We start from the raw sequence: 16,707 nt of genomic DNA on the forward strand, positions 1-16,707 counted from the left end.
TTCAAACCCATCTGTGTCAACTTGTGTCCCAAAATCAGCAGGGTATGTAAACTTTTGATCAGGGTCATTTGGTTAGTTTCTGTTGTCATTATGATTTAAAAGAACAAACAAAACTGTATGAAAATATATGGCTTCACACAACCACTGACTGTGAGTGAACAAAAAAGGTTTTTGTGTTATCATTCATATTCATATTCCATGAAAATTGGCCAAAAATGATAAAAATTGAGCACAACTGTATATCAAGGGTCTTCAATGCTATTCCCAAGTGGAATATTTGTCAGATCATAACTATTAAACATTAGGAAAAATTACATATTTACTAATTTAGATGTTTTTGTTGGGGGTATTTCTGTGTGTATGTGTATCTGTGTTTATGTGGGGGGTGGGGTATGAAACAGTGACCATTTTTAGCAGACACATCGGCCATGGCGACACGGTGGCTTTGTGGTTAGCAGTGATGCCTCACAGCAAGAAATGGTAAATGGACTGCATTTACATAGCACTTTTCCATCTGCATTAGATGCTCAAAGCGCTTTATAATAATGCCTCACATTCCCCCCAATGTCAGGGTGCTGCCATAACCACTAGACCAGGGATGGGCAATCATGTGCCATGAAGGGCTGAGACACTGCAGGTCCTCCCTGCCATCAATCACCCCAGCAGGTGATTTCATTGATGACCAGATGTTTATGTTCAGGGGCGAAACTCATCAGCAACCCACCTGCTGAGGTGATTGGTCACAAGGAAAACCCACAGCATCTCGCCTCTCATTGCCCACCGCTGCACTAAACCATCTCCACCCAAAGTCTCTATGTGTTTAGTGGAAATGGAAAAGGTGCATGACCAGGTCCTTCTGGGTATCCTGCGGGGGTCACTGTAGCAGTATGGAGTACCGGATTCGCTGCAACGTGTGATCCAGTGTGTACTATATGACTAAAGTAGGAGCTGTATCTGCATTCTCTGCATTACATCAGACCTGGTCCCTGGTGGGTGATAGATTCCACCAGGGCTGCCTCCTGGTCACCAATCTTGTTTGTGATGTTCATTGACAGGATTTCAAGGTGCAGATAGGGACTGGAGGCTGATCAGTTTGTTGCCCTCATAGTTGCATATCTCCTTTTTGTGGATGATGTGGTTCTGTTGGCTTCATCAGGCGGTGACCTCCGATGCACACTGAGCAAGTGTGAGGCTGGGTGTGAAGTGACTGGAATGAAAATCAACACCTACAAATCTGAGATTATGGTCCTCTGTCGGAAAGCTGGATTTCCCAAAAAGGTAGTGGGATCCCTTCCTGATCTCTGTGTGGAGTTTGCATGTTCTCTGTGTGTTTGTGTGGGTTTTCCCTGGGTGCTCCACTTCCTCCAACATCCAAAGACATATAGGTTAGATGAACTGGAAACTAATTGTCGGTAGTTGTGCGTGCAGGTGTGAATGTGTTTGTTTGTCTATATGTGGCCCTGCTGTCCAGGATGTACCCCGCTTCACACCCTGTGACTGCTGGGATAGGCTCCAGTGCCCATTAACTGAAGTAAGCAGGTATGGAAAGTGGATGGGTGAAGATTGGCCCTTTAGTGTTATTATTCATCTATGTAGCAATCATGAGACTTTCGTTCATCATCACATTATTGCTGTGTGTGCAGATACAAGCAAAAAGAGTGCAGCAACAGAATAAACCTTCCTGCTCTTCACCTGGTGCGTCGATCAGGTGTGTGAGTACACATGTGCTGAGAAGGAACAGTTCTCCACTTCTTCGCTTCCAGAACCATGCCCTCTGCATTTACCAGGCCAAAGCCATACAGGTGACTGACTGCAAGAAACCACACCAAATAATTACTCAACAAAACAGAAAGGCATTCAAGAGAGCACATATCTCTGCCTCACAGTACTCTTTAAACCAAAATTTTAATCTTTAGACAATTACAGAGGACCACCCCAAAAATGCAATTTGTTCACCATATTCAAATTATTATATGGATCTGAACTGAAGGACACCTATACAACCCCTGGCAAAAATTATGGAATCACCGGCCTTGGAGGATGTTCATTCAGTTGTTTAATTTTGTAGAAAAAAAAGCAGATCACAGACATGACACAAAACTAAAGTCATTTCAAATGCCAACTTTCTGGCTTTAAGAAACATTATAAGAAATCAGGAAAAAAAATTGTGGCAGTCAGTAACGGTTACTTTTTTAGACCAAGCAAAGGGAAAAAAATATGGAATCACTCAATTCTGAGGAAAAAATTATGGAATCATGAAAAACAAAAGAACGCTCCAACACATCACTAGTATTTTGTTGCACCACCTCTGGCTTTTATAACAGCTTGAAGTCTCCGAGGCATGGACTTAATGAGTGACAAACAGTACTCTTCATCAATCTGGCTCTAACTTTCTATGATTGCTGTTGCCAGATCAGCTTTGCAGGTTGGAGCCTTGTCATGGACCATTTTCCTCAACTTCCACCAAAGATTTTCAATTGGATTAAGATCCAGACTATTTGCAGGCCATGACATTGACCCTATGTGTCTTTTTGCAAGGAATGTTTTCACAGTTTTTGCTCTATGGCAAGATGCATTATCATCTTGAAAAATGATTTCATCATCCCCAAACATCCTTTCAATTGATGGGATAAGAAAAGTGTCCAAAATATCAACGTAAACTTGTGCATTTATTGATGACAGCCATCTCCCCAGTGCCTTTACCTGACATGCAGCCCCATATCATCAATGCCTGTGGAAATTTACATGTTCTCTTCAGGCAGTCATCTTTATAAATCTCATTGGAACAGCACCAAACAAAAGTTCCAGCATCATCACCTTGCCCAATACAGATTCGAGATTCATCACTGAATATGACTTTCAGCCAGTCATCCACAGTCCACGATTGCTTTTCCTTAGTCCATTGTAACCTTGTTTTTTTTTTCTGTTTAGGTGTTAATGATGGCTTTTGTTTAGCTTTTCTGTATGTAAATCCCATTTCCTTTAGGCGGTTTCTTACAGTTCGGTCACAGACATTGATTCCAGTTTCCTCCCATTCCTTCCTCATTTGTTTTGTTGTGCATTTTCGATTTTTGAGACATATTGCTTTAAGTTTTCTGTCTTGACGCTTTGATGTCTTCCTTGGTCTACCAGTATGTTTGCCTTTAACAACCTTCCCATGTTGTTTGTATTTGGTCCAGAGTTTAGACACAGCTGACTGAACAACCAACATCTTTTGCAACATTGCGTGATGATTTACCCTCTTTTAAGAGTTTGATAATCCTCTCCTTTGTTTCAATTGACATCTCTCGTGTTGGAGCCATGGTTCATGTCAGTCCACTTGGTGCAACAGCTCTCCAAGGTGTGATCACTCCTTTTTAGATGCAGACTAACGAGCAGATCTGATTTGATGCAGGTGTTAGTTTTGGGGATGAAAATTTACAGGGTGATTCCATAATTTATTCCTCAGAATTGAGTGAGTCCATATTTTTTTCCCTCTGCTTGGTCTAAAAAAGTAACTGTTACTGACTGCCACAATTTTTTTCTTGATTTCTTATAGTGTTTCTTAAAGCCAGAAAGTTGCCATTTGAAATGACTTCACTTTTGTGTCATGTCTGTGATCTGCTTTTTTTTCTACAAAATTAAACAACTGAATGAACATCCTCCAAGGCCAGTGATTCCATAATTTTTGCCAGGGGTTGTAGACAGACAATGATGGGATCCTGACCACTGACTACTGATCTCAATTCTTGAGCGTTGATCATAATTTCTGACCTTTGGTTCTGGTTTCTGAACTTATAGACCCACACATGTCAACCTATATCAGGGGTGGGCGGCGAGGGCCTAGACACTGCAGGTTTTCCTTGCAACCAATCACCTCAGCAGGTGGATTGCTGATGAGCTTCTCCCCTGAACATAAACACCTGATCATCAATGAAATCACCTGCTGAGACAAGTGATCATTAATGAAATCACCTGGTGAGGTGATTGGTTGTAAGGAAAATCTGCAGTGTTTCGGCCCTTCATGGCACATGATTGCCCACCCCTGACCTATATGGATTGTCCATAAATTATACAGATTTTTCCGAGTTTCAGAGTCATACAGATGTACAAATAAAGTTTTACGGATATTCAGGGTTTGGTCTGCAGTGGATCTGTAATCAACCGTTTCTGCAGCGCGACTCCACTTTGATGTGTGAGCCAATGAAGCAATGCTTCAATCCACTAGTTAGTTGGTTCTTTGATTCGCTACTCTTCAAACGGCAAGTTCGCTTCTTAACCCCTCTCAAAGCCATTAAAATACCGTGAGTCACTTTTGTGCTGATTAAAGTCACTAACTGGGACTCTAGTCTTGTTGCAGTCAAGAAACGAGAATCGTCCTCCATTCCATTGGCACAGCTCCAAACGCTGCACGGCTCTCTGCTGAGACAGAGTCCGGTCGAAATTAATAACTTCAAAACGATTTGCCACGTTAAATAAAATGACACCTCTTACAAAACTACAATCCACTAAAATGTTTTTTTCCTCCTAAAATGAGATGTGCTGTATTCTTTATGAATTACATCCTGACGTGCAGCACAGCCAGGTGTAAGAGCTCAGATGTATGGAAAGACATTTATGCCAATTTGTCTGAAAGGAAATGCTTTTGACAAAAACTACAGATTTTGTTTATTTCTCTTTATGTCCAGAGATCAAGGATCCACCATGTAGTTTATTATGTCCAAAGTTTAAGCATCCAGTGACCAATTTCATATTTATTTACTTTAAGACTCAATAAAATGTTGTTCAGTTTCAATTTAATTGGCTTATAAAGCGCCAAATCACAACAAAATCCATCTCAAGGTGCCTCACATAGAACAGTTTAACATAAACAAAATTAAAATAAATAAATAAATAAAAAATTCAAATACATAATTAAAAACAGAAGTAAAAGAATAAAACAGATAAAAATAAAAACTATTCATAAGAAAGAGAATAAAAATAGGCTCTACGCCTTGACTTAAAAATGTCCACGGACTCTGTCTGTCTCACGGTCACAGGAAGACCGTTCCACAGAGTGGGTGTATGATAAGAAAAAACTCTTTGACCTGCTGACATAGAAAACCTTTTAGTACACAAAAAATTCACAAGAGGTACTGATAAGGGAATCGATAAGGAATCGAATCGATAATGGTATCGATAGATAAAATCTTATCGATACCCATCCCTAATAAACACAGGGGCGAAGTCAAGGATCATCGACATGCCAGTTTGCAACATCGGCACTGGCGAGGCAATTTTCGATACACTTGATGAAGTTCTGAGGTATGTTTTATTTTGTTCATTATATTCGATTTATTTTTCATTCTGTTAATGTATTTCCACTAGTGCAGGGGTGGCCAAGTTCGGTCCTTAAAAGTCTGCTAATGAGTCTTTCATTGGATTCAGGTGTGTTGGAGCAGGGAGACAACTAAGAGTGTCAGGAATGTGGCTCTCGAGGACCGAACTTGGCCACCCCTGCACTAGTGACACACAATTCTTGTTACTGTAAAAAATAACTAAATTTGACACATTCAGTTCTATAAAATCCAGCTTGATGCATGAATACTAGATCTCTATTGTTTGAAATTCAACTGTGGAGGAAATACTAATGATCCTGACTTTAATGTCATTGTGGCAACTCATTATATGTGGACAAAAACCCAGTTATGTGATTCTGCTATGCGGTTGTGTGCACTGTAATAAAACTGATTTTGGTGCGATTTGGAGGTTATAAGGATTTTGTGTTGATTTTATGGATTTTCTCACTTGGTTATACAGGTGCACCCTCAAAGGGGTTGACATGTATGTAGACCTTCATTGCTGGAGGATAATTTTCATCACTGACCTTTGAATGTGGACACTAATCTTTGATGCTGACCTGTAATGCTGATATACGACCTTTGATCCTAATTCATTGTTGATCCTGATCTTTGATCCTGATCACTCTTTGATCATGTTCATAACGTTTGGTGTTGATCACTGAACTTGGATCCTCATTGGTGAAGGTTAATCTTCATTACTGATCTTTTAACCTGGCCACTTCTTTGAAATCAAAGATGAGTGTATGCTATGTTTCTAACTTTAGATCTCCACAGATCCTGACTGCTTTCATCCTGTAATCAGGACTTCAATGTCTACCAAATATAGCAGTAAGAATCAAAGTCAGGATCTATCCTTTGATCTGTTATGTTTAAGATAAATTATCTTTGGATAAGTTAAGTTTGAATTTCAATAGTGGTGATACTTTTATACTTTAAAAAAAAACTTTGTGTTTTTAAGTCATGTAAAGCACATTGTTGGGTTTAAATGTCATGAAACTTGCTTAATAAGTAAATTTGTCCAGACTTTTAAAATATTTTCTCCAGCTTCTTCAGCTGGTGTCACCTATCAAATCATCACTGTGTTTTTTGTTGTTGTTTTTTTGGGGGGGGGTGGGGGGTGGCAACAGAATAGCTCAAAAAAGGTATTTAGGACATTTTTATGAAATTTTCTGGAATCCTGTGCCTTGGGGGTGGGAACAAGTGGTGAGAGTTTAAGGCTGACCCAGATGGTGTTTTGAATCAAGGAATATTTTTTCCTCTTTTTGTAATATTATGAAAGGCTGTTTGTTTCTCAAAGAATAATGGAAAGATTAGAATAATGACAAAATCCAGGATGTATACATAATTAATGTCAATGAACATGTAATTTTGTGTGAATATGGGTAACAGTCTTGGATTCGTGGGTGTGTATGTGTATGTATCTATCTACATATATATAATATACAACCCCAATTCCAATGAAGTTGGGGCGTTGTGTGAAATGTAAATAAAAACAGAATACAATGACTTGCAAATCCTCTTCAACCTATATTCAATTGAATACACCACAAAGACAAGATATTTAATGTTCAAACTGATAAACTTTATTGTTTTTGTGCAAATATTTGCTCATTTTGAAATGGATGCCTGCAACACGTTTCAAAAAAGCTGGGACAGTGGTATGTTTACCACTCTGTTACATCACCTTTACTTCTAACAACACTCAAGAAGCGTTTGGGAACTGAGGACACTAATTGTGAGTATCATGATTTGGTATAAAAGGACCATCCCCAAAAGTCTCAGCTGTTCACAAGCAAAGATGGGGTGAGGATCACCACTTTGTGAACAACTGGGTGAAAAAAATAGTCCAACAGTTTATGAACGTTTCTCAACGTTCAATTGCAAGGAATTTAGGAATTCCATCATCTACAGTCCATAATATAATCAAAAGATTCAGAGAATCTGGAGAACTATCTACACGTAAGCGGCAAGGCCGAAAACCAACACTGAATGCCCGTGACCTTCGATCCCTCAGGCGGCACTGCATTAAAAACTGGCATCATTGTGTAAAGGATCATACTGCATGGGCTCAGGAACACTTCAGAAAACCACTGTCATTTAACACAGTTCATCGCTACATCTACAAGTGCAAGTTAAAACTCTACCATATAAAGTGAAAGCCATACATCAACAACATCCAGAAACGCCGCCGCCTTCTCTGGGCCTGAGCTCATTTGAAATGGACAGATGCAAAGTGGAAAAGTGTGCTGTGGTCTGATGAGTCCCCATTTCAAATTGTTTTTGGAAATCATGGATGTCGTGTCCTCCGGACAAAAGAGGAAAAAGACCATCCAGATTGTTACCAGTGCAAAGTTCAAAAGCCAGCATCTGTGATAGTATGGGGGTGTGTTAGTGCCCATGGCATGGGCAACTTACACATCTGTGATGGCACCATCAATGCTGAAAGGTACATCCAGGTTTTGGAGCAACACATGCTGCCATCCAAGCAACGTCTTTTTCAGGGACGTCCCTGGTTATTTCAGCAAGACAACGCCAAGCCACATTCTGCAAGTGTTACAACAGCGTGGCTTTGTAGTAAAAGCGTGCGGGTACTAGACTGGCCTGCCTGCAGTCCAGACCTGTTGAAAATGTGTGGTGCATTATGAAGCGCAAAATACGACAACAGAGACCACGGACTGTTGAACAATTGAAGTTGTACATCAAGCAAAAATAGGAAAGAATTCCACCTACAAAGCTTCAACAATTGGTGTCTTCAGTTCCCAAACGCTTATTGAGTGTTGTTAGAAGGAAAGGTGATGTAACACAGTGGTAAACATACCACTGTCCCAGCTTTTTTGAAATGTGTTCCAGGCATCCATTCCAAATGAGCAAATATTTGCACAAAAACAATAAGGTTTGAGTTTGAACATTAAATGTCTTGTCTTTGTGCTGTATTCAATTGAATATAGGTTGAAGAGGATTTGCAAATTGTATTCTGTTTTTATTTACATTTTACACAACATCCCAACTTCATTGGAATAGGGGTTTTGTGTGTGTGTGTATATATATATATATGAGGTCTGTTAGAAAAGTATCCGACCTTTTTATTTTTTTCAAAAACCTGTGCTTGCATGAGCAAACCTTGAACCTTTGTGCGCATGCGTGATTTTTTTCACGCCTGTCGGTTGCGTCATTTGCTTGTAAGCAGCCTTTGTGTGAGGATGGGTGTCATCTCTCGTCGTTTTTTCTTTGCAAGGAAATGACAGAATGACTGGAGCAGCGCGACTGCATCAAATTTTGCCACAAACTGGGCAACAGCCAGGTGGAAACCATTCAGATTATTCAGACAGCTTTCGGTGACGATCCTCTGGGCATCACACAGATTAAGAAACGATACAACGGTTTAAAATGGGCGCACAAGTGGAGGGTGCGCCGTGCTCCGATCGCATCAACACGCTGAAATGACCGGATCATTTCCAAAGTGAACTCTGTGGTGATGTGGGACTGTCGTGTGATTATCCGAGAAATTGCAGAAAGGTGGACATCACACTTTTTTGGCACATTCCACTGTGAAAGAAGATTTTGCCATGAAAAGAGTGGCGGCAAAAGTCATCGGCACGAAGCGATGGCGCAGCAACAGCACCTCCGTGATGAGCCTCACAGGACATGTTGTAACATGCCCAGCTCGTCAACCATCGGAAGATTCAGATGGCTTTCGGTGTCTTTTCAGTCGTGTGACTATCCGAGAATTGTGGACAAGCTGGACATGTCAGGGTATTTCCTGTGAGGGCTTCATCACACTCCGCTCCTCTTTCCATGACAAAAACTCTCTTAACGTGGAATGTGCTATTCATTTCCAAACTGGACGCTGTGACGTGTCTGACTAGCACAGGAATTGTGAAAAGACGTGGACATCAGCACTTTTTTCGGCACCCTGAGACAGACGTGCGGAGGAATTCCGCGCGTCGGCGGTGCCGCATGGCGCAAAGCAACGCCGTGATGAAGCCTCACGTGGACATGTTCTGGCATGTCCAGGCCACATCCACAATTTCTCGGTAATCACTTGATGGAAAAACCACCGACAGCTGTCTGAACGCCATCTCAAAGCCATCCTGTGAGAACCAAAACGGAGGTGGTTTTGTCTCGCTCCAGTAGCGCATCATCGTGATGCGCAAAGCCTCCGCTCGGCTTTCCATGACCAAAATTTCTTGGTAAAAGTAAAATCTGCCGGAAAACAGTTGATGTCCAGCTCTTGTGATAACCAGAGAAATGGCACACGATGGTCACGGATCCAGACAGCCATCCGTTTAGAAATGAATGGTCATTCAGCCTGTCGATGGCAGCTTCGGAGCACGGTGTGCCCCACAGCCGCTGGGGGCCGTCCTTTAAAGCGACAGTAACACTCCTTATTCTCTACCAAGCCCGTAACATTTCACCCAAAAGCCAGATAAATTTTTCTAATGGTTTCCAGCTGCCAGTCTCTAACAGTTTCTGAAAAAATTCTGATGGAAAAAAAGCCCAATCATTCCGCCATTTCCTGGCAATGAAAATCCGACGAGGGGGCTGGACCACTCCTCACTCAAAGCCTGCTCACAGGCGAATGACGCAACCGACAGGCATGGAAAAACTCACACGTGCGCATGAGGGTTCAAGCTTGTCTGATGCAATCACACGTGATTCAAATCCATATGGTTTTTGAAAAAAATAATAAGGTCGGATACTTTTCTAATAGACCTCATATATATATATATATATATATATATATATATATATACTACAACGTGCTGGGTAACCGGGAGAGTTGGGAGTTTTCCCGGTTGGCTGGTCCAACCCTGGGGCCGTTGTGAGGGGGTGTTAATATATGCATACATATTGACCACCACTGTTAGGCTACACAGCAAGACACTTGGGCTGCTGTATCTTAAAGAGAAGACATTAAGTGTTATAAATGTTTTACAATCACGAAAATTCACAAGAAAATAACATAAAACTGCTTCTTTTGCAATGCTGTTATCTTTTCCAAAGCCTAAGGTAGGGACAAACCATTACACGTTTAACACCCCATGCATTCGTTACAGTTAATTCAGTCCAATCAAGCCCTGTGCGCCCAGATGGGACTTGCGCTACTAGCAAGTATAGAAGGAGTGGCCCGTGAGTGAAAAGATAGAAAAAAGCCAGGTGGCTGAAAAAGATAGATAAGAAAAGATTTGGAGGAAGATGCTGCCAGTGTGCAAAGCTCACAAATATTTTTCAATAAGACACAGCGAAGAGGGAAATGGTAAATAGGGCCGGGCATAACTGTCAGCCATATCAACATTTGTAGTACAGTACCACCTCTTCCAGCTACTTACAGACTTCACTGACTTAAGATGGGCATACACTGTACGATATTTTCAATTGTTGTACTTGGCTCCAGCTCAAACTGTGCGACAAAACCGCAGGGTTTAAAAGTTCAGAGCGCACGATTCATGTTCTCACACTGTACACCAGCCTTTGGTGGTGTATGTGTGAGTTAAACAATACCGTTCCTTGTTTTAATTAAAGCTGGGCTTACACTGTGCGACTTTGGCCCTTTTTCAGCGGATTTTTCACTCATGCGAGAATTTTTGGATCGTGCCGAGTTTCAGGTTAATCGTGCGTCTACGTGCAGTCTACATCGAGTAACGAGCTGCATTAACATCTCACGACCACCTCCCGATCGGGAATCATGTGGTCGGATAAAAATCAAACCTGTTTGATATTTTGGTCGGCCGTCGTGACTCGTGAGGGTTCCAAACTGTTGAAGCAGCGCTACAAGCGTCTACACGCTGATTACCTCGCGCACTGTGCATGTGCAAACACCGGAGAGAGCAAACAGTGATCTCACGTAAAGTCGTGTTTTTTTTTTTTTATTGCGTTCCCTCGCAATAATATCATATTAAAGTTCATGCCTATCAGCGCGCACAGTGAGTGGAATCAGGTGGTGGGAGACTGAACATATATGCGCATGCGCACACACACACAGCAGACAACAACAGGATTTACGACAGATGAGCACAGCTGTAAGACTCCGTATGAAATATAGTTTATTTATACAACAGTATAAGTAGCAACACCTATTATGAATTGTTTGTTTTCTTTTTTACTGTCCTCTCGTGAATCATGTTGCTGTCTGCTGTGTGTGCACGCGCGCATATGCGTTCAGTCTCCCCCCACCTGATTTCACTCACTGTGCTGTGATAGGCATGAAATAAATTTTTTTTTAAAAAGAAAGAAAAAGCTTGTAACGTTTTGCTTCCCACGTGTGGTTTTTGAACGTACAATGTGAGCAGTCAGATCGCATCAGAGCATCAGGCCGTACAGTGTGAGAACATGAATCGTGCGCTCTGAACTTTTAAACCCTGCGGTTTTGTCACACAGTTTGAGCTGGAGCCAAGTACAACGATTGAAAATATCATACAGTGTATGCCCAGCTTAACTAACTTTTACTTTCTATTATAGCCACCACTTTTCACAGTCAGTCAGCACATAAATGCCACAGCAGAACTCTTATTATCCCTGTGCGCTGGCGGTTTGTGGGCCAGTTGGATATGAAACTCCCAGGCTGAAAAGTGAAAAATGAAATCAGTAACGTAATCCAAGTACCATAATATTAAAGTAATGTAATTTGATTACTTTCAATTACTTCTGGATTACTCCAGTATCAAAATATGCTAATACAGACAAAAGAAACTAAATATAAATATTCTTGACTACATAGTACAGTTTATTAAGCAAAAATAAAACTGTTTCTTTTACATGGCATGCTCTGTTTTACTTCACATTATGAATTAAGAGCACCCACAATATGTTTAAACACACCCCAGTGTTCACCCTGCTAAATTTTCAACAAAAAATGCCAAACAAATGAAGGATAATGAAAACTCAGGCGTGGGCGGATGAATTTGTATTAAAAGTGGCTTGCAGGACAATATACAAAACAAACAAAAAAAGTCTACTACTTGTTCAGTAAATTCGCACCATGTTTAACATATCAGTCCACTTATTGAACTTTCAAAATAGAACAAACAGCATAATGAAAACCATTAAGTAAATACTGTCAGTAAGGAGGCGTGATTGCCATTTCAATTCCAGGCAAGTTAGTGATTTACGTGCATAGAAGTTCAAGAAACAGGTGGAATATGCTGGAAAGCTGCACATGTTGGCAAAGCCACAAACGGAGGAACAAGGGAGACATTATTCTTGTCACTTTGTCCGTGATATTTGGGATGATAAACAGCTGTATGTTTCCTGCCGTGTGTCGCCCGATGACACGGACGATTAACTCTTCACTTATGCCTAGTTCATATTTTCCACTGCTAGACCAATGTCTAGTTAAAATACTTGTCGTTAGTGATTACAATTGTTCGACAAGACTGGGGATTTTTTTTTAATTTGCACCTTAAAAATAATGAGATTATAATGACCCGCGCTGTGCCGCTCACAGTCACCCCCACACACAGAGATGTACCCACACCACTGACTTCATGAATGAAACTCAGTCAATAAAGGATAATTGTGTAAAAATATAATATGTATATAAACGCACTGTAATGGTTTTAGGAGCCGTGCTGTGCTAAACAGCAGCTGCAGCAGGACGCCTCAGCTCAGCAGCTTGAACAGCGCAGATCCGTGTCACTTTCAACACTAATATTTGGGAATGTGTGTGTGTGTCTGAGTAAGTTTAATACTTTCCTGACATAATTTAATGTCATTTAATTTTACTGGCTCAATATCCAGGTCAAAATGGCATTTTAACACATATTTTGCGAGCATTTTTCTGAGTGTGTCCAGTCGCGGATCTCCATTGAAAATGCATTAACATCCGGGTACTTCATCAATATTTTGCCCGGTCAGGAGACGTCATGTCGCTGTCCATGAAGGGACGTTTTCATTTCAAAGAAAAAAAAATTATATACAGATAATATAATAAAATGCATTAAAATTGTAATCCTGCGAAGTAATCCCCATTTTTACAAAATATACCTGTAATCTGAATACGTCTTTTTTTCTGTAACTGTGGCGGAATACAGTTACATCCTAATTACGTAACGCCGTTACATGTATTCCGTTACTCCCCAAGCCTGTATATATATATATATATATATATGTATATATACATACACACGAGGTCTGTTAGAAAACTATCCAACCTTTTTATTTTTTGCAAAAACCATATGGATTTGATTCATATGTTTTTACGTCAGCCAAGCTTGAACCTTCGTGCGCATGCGTGAGTTTTTCCACGCCTGTCGGTTGCGTAATTCGCCTGTGAGCACGCCTTGTGGGATGAGTGGTCCAGCCCCCTCATCGGATTTTCATTGTCAGGAAATAGCGGAATCATTTGGGCTTTTTTTCCATCAGAATTTTTTCAGAAACTGTTAGAGACAAGCAGCTGGAAACCATTCTAAAAATTTATCTGGCTTTCGGTGAAAATTTGAAAGTGTTAAAAGTGTTACTACTGCTTTAAGGAATGGCCCACAATGGAGCATGGCGCGCTGCGCTCCGCACCGCCATTGAGAGGCAGAAAAACACCACATCATTTCTAAACAAATCGCTGTGTGGAGCTGGGACCATCGTGAGCAATTTCTCTGGTTATCACAAGAGCTGGACATCAGCCATTTTCCGGCAGATTTCACTTTTAACAAGAGATTTTGTCATGGAAAGCCACGCGGAGGCTTCGCGCGTCAGGACCGATTCGCTGATCGAGCGAGACAAAGAACACCTCCGTTTCGGAGTGCCAGGGGACAAGTTGGGACATGCCCAGCTCTCCACAATTTCTCTTATACTCACTGGTCTGGTAAGCACTGAAAGCCGAGATAGGCATGACAAAATCTCTTGTTAAAAGTGAAATCTGCCGGAAAATGGCTGATGTCCAGCTCTTGTGATAACCAGAGAAATTGCTCACGACGGTCCCAGCTCCACACAGCGATCTGTTTAGAAATGATGTGGTGTTTTCTGCCTCTCAATGGCGGCTCAGAGCGCGGCGCGCCGTGCGCCATTGTGTGGCGTCCTTAAAGCGGTAGTAACAGTCCTTATTCTCTGTGAAGCCCGTAAAATTTTCACCGAAAGCCAGATAAATTTTTCGAATGGTTTCCAGCTGCTTGTCTCTAAGTTTCTGAAAAAATTCTGATGGAAAAAAGCCCAAATCATTCCACCATTTCCTGACAATGAAAATCCGACGAGGGGGCTGGACCACTCCTCCCACAAGGCATGCTCCCCCGGCGAATGACGCAACCAACAGCCGTGGAAAAACTCACGCATGTGCACGAAGGTTCAAGCTTGGCTGACGTAAAAACATATGAATCAAATCCATATGGTTTTTGAAAAAAAATAATAAGGTCGGATACTTTTCTAATAGACCTCGTATATATATGTATGTATGTATATATATATATGTGTATATGTAAGCACTTGGCTGATGTAGCCATCTCACAGCACTACTAGGATGCCAGGGATGTCATTACAAGCTGCAGGTTGGCTGGTGTTGACTCTGTGTCGTGAGATGCATCTGAAGCCACCCCAAAGGTGAGTTTTTATTTTTATATATACTGTAATGGCTTGGTGGAACAGTTTCATCGTTATTCCTTCTACATAGTTAGACAAGTCATAATACATGTATTACAGCTGTGACTCCCCGTTCAGCTGCGCTATGCCCCAATGAGACGCATTGACCCACCATGTGGCAGCAGCGTGGTGCACCACATCTGCTCGTGGTGTTACAGGTATGATCATAATATTTCATGTACATTATCTAACCCATGTACATTATCTAACCCATTATCTAACCCAATGTTTCTGTAATATAAGGTTTATTATGAATATGACACCCCATTCAGATTTGCACGCTGCTGCACGGCTTGGTGAAACATTGACACGCAGTGACAGACGGTGCTTTGGGTTTGAATCCCCAATGTTCATGTCTAGTTTACAAGATGTATGTGTGCCACAAACATTGCACATAACAATATTTCCTTTGCACAACCTGAACGAGATGCATGTGGGTTGCAGTTCAGGACATGTTGGCAGAGATGCCTGACCATGGTGAAATGTCTCTCGAGCACAATCAGACTGTTTCAAATGCTGTTTTGATGCCATGAGAGTACTTAGAATACAGTCAGACTGCAGTTAGAGTCCACTTCGACTGCCGTTTGATATTTTTCCACTTCGACTGCACCACAAATGTTTTGAACATGAGCAAAACATCCGGGACGGCCGCATGACCATACCCAACTGTTTAGACTGCTCTGATAATACTGTCCAAGGTTTCTGAATGCACCTCGACACTTCTGGGATGTGGGTCGAATTTTCATTCTGAGGGGATTTGGGCTCATTCGGCCTCTAGTGTGATGGGGGTATAAGGTGGGAACCTCTGCAAGCAATGGCCCGGACAAATGATACCTGTAACATGTTACTTAAGCCCCTTTCACACCGGTGCAAACATAGAGTAGAGTTTTGTTGCGTTTAGAGTACGCCTGAAATGCACACGTACTCGACATTTTTCCTGCGTAACAATGTAACAATGGGGGGGGGGGGGGGGGCACTTTCTCTCTGGCTGTTCTTTTTCTGAGACCTGCTGTTTGTGTTCTCTGGATTTTGAAAGAAATCCATTTTATGACTTGTAAAAAAAAATGCAACCATGTTTTCTGATGGATCACTGACAGCTTATGCACACATGCTGGGCTGTGTGGCTCATTTATCGCAGACTCGTGCACGTTGGATCACACGTACTGTGTGGATCAAACCTGTTCACACGCGAATTTGAAACCTTTTCACACTTGAAGTCATGCTTCTGTAAAAGCTGCTACCTGAAACCGAGGCGCAATAAGCAAAGTGCACATCTCGGGCCATGCGGTGCATTATGGGTCGGCTAAATTTTTCAACTACCAATCCACAAGCTATGACGGCGGAAAGCAGCGAGGAGTGCTGTGATTTGGATCATTTCAACCGCTGGAAAGTTGACGATTTAAAGCATTTTGCAAGCTCCGCGGATTGCCTGTTACAACCAGGACTACGTACGGCAGTGGACAGAATTGGAAAGAAGAGCTGGCTGTGCTTGCGTGTGCTGCATTGTTAAGGAAACTACCGTTAGTGCCGACAAAGGAGGAAGAGAGAGCTGCTGTCGAAAATGACTAGTCCTTGTTGATAGTTGGAGACAAACAAATTTCTGATCCCTTGAAGCAGCTGACGGATGGTTAGACGAAGTCCGGAGTCTGAAACTGTGGATACTGCAGAATATTTGCTAAGCAGGGATGAGAAATCGCTACTCCGCCGGCTTCGTAATGACTACAATGCAGGTGGGTCTCACATATAACCTCTTTGGTGTCACATTTGTTTTGATAAGTTGACAGACATACAATATGTGCATACATGCAGTTTGTTTATAGAA

General features: G+C 41.6%; 1 protein-coding gene across 1 annotated transcript in view; it reads right to left on the minus strand.

Annotated features, from left to right (window-relative positions):
- The window catches only part of pcsk6 (proprotein convertase subtilisin/kexin type 6), a 281,648-nt gene that overhangs the window by 125,933 nt on the left and 139,008 nt on the right, over nt 1–16,707 (minus strand). Inside the window, 1 exon segment of the mRNA XM_034162733.1 lies at nt 1,693–1,810. Coding sequence (XP_034018624.1) covers nt 1,693–1,810 — 118 coding nt within the window.

The sequence above is a fragment of the Thalassophryne amazonica genome, chromosome 2 (assembly GCF_902500255.1).
Source record: "Thalassophryne amazonica chromosome 2, fThaAma1.1, whole genome shotgun sequence".
NCBI classification, from domain to species: Eukaryota; Metazoa; Chordata; class Actinopteri; order Batrachoidiformes; family Batrachoididae; genus Thalassophryne; species Thalassophryne amazonica.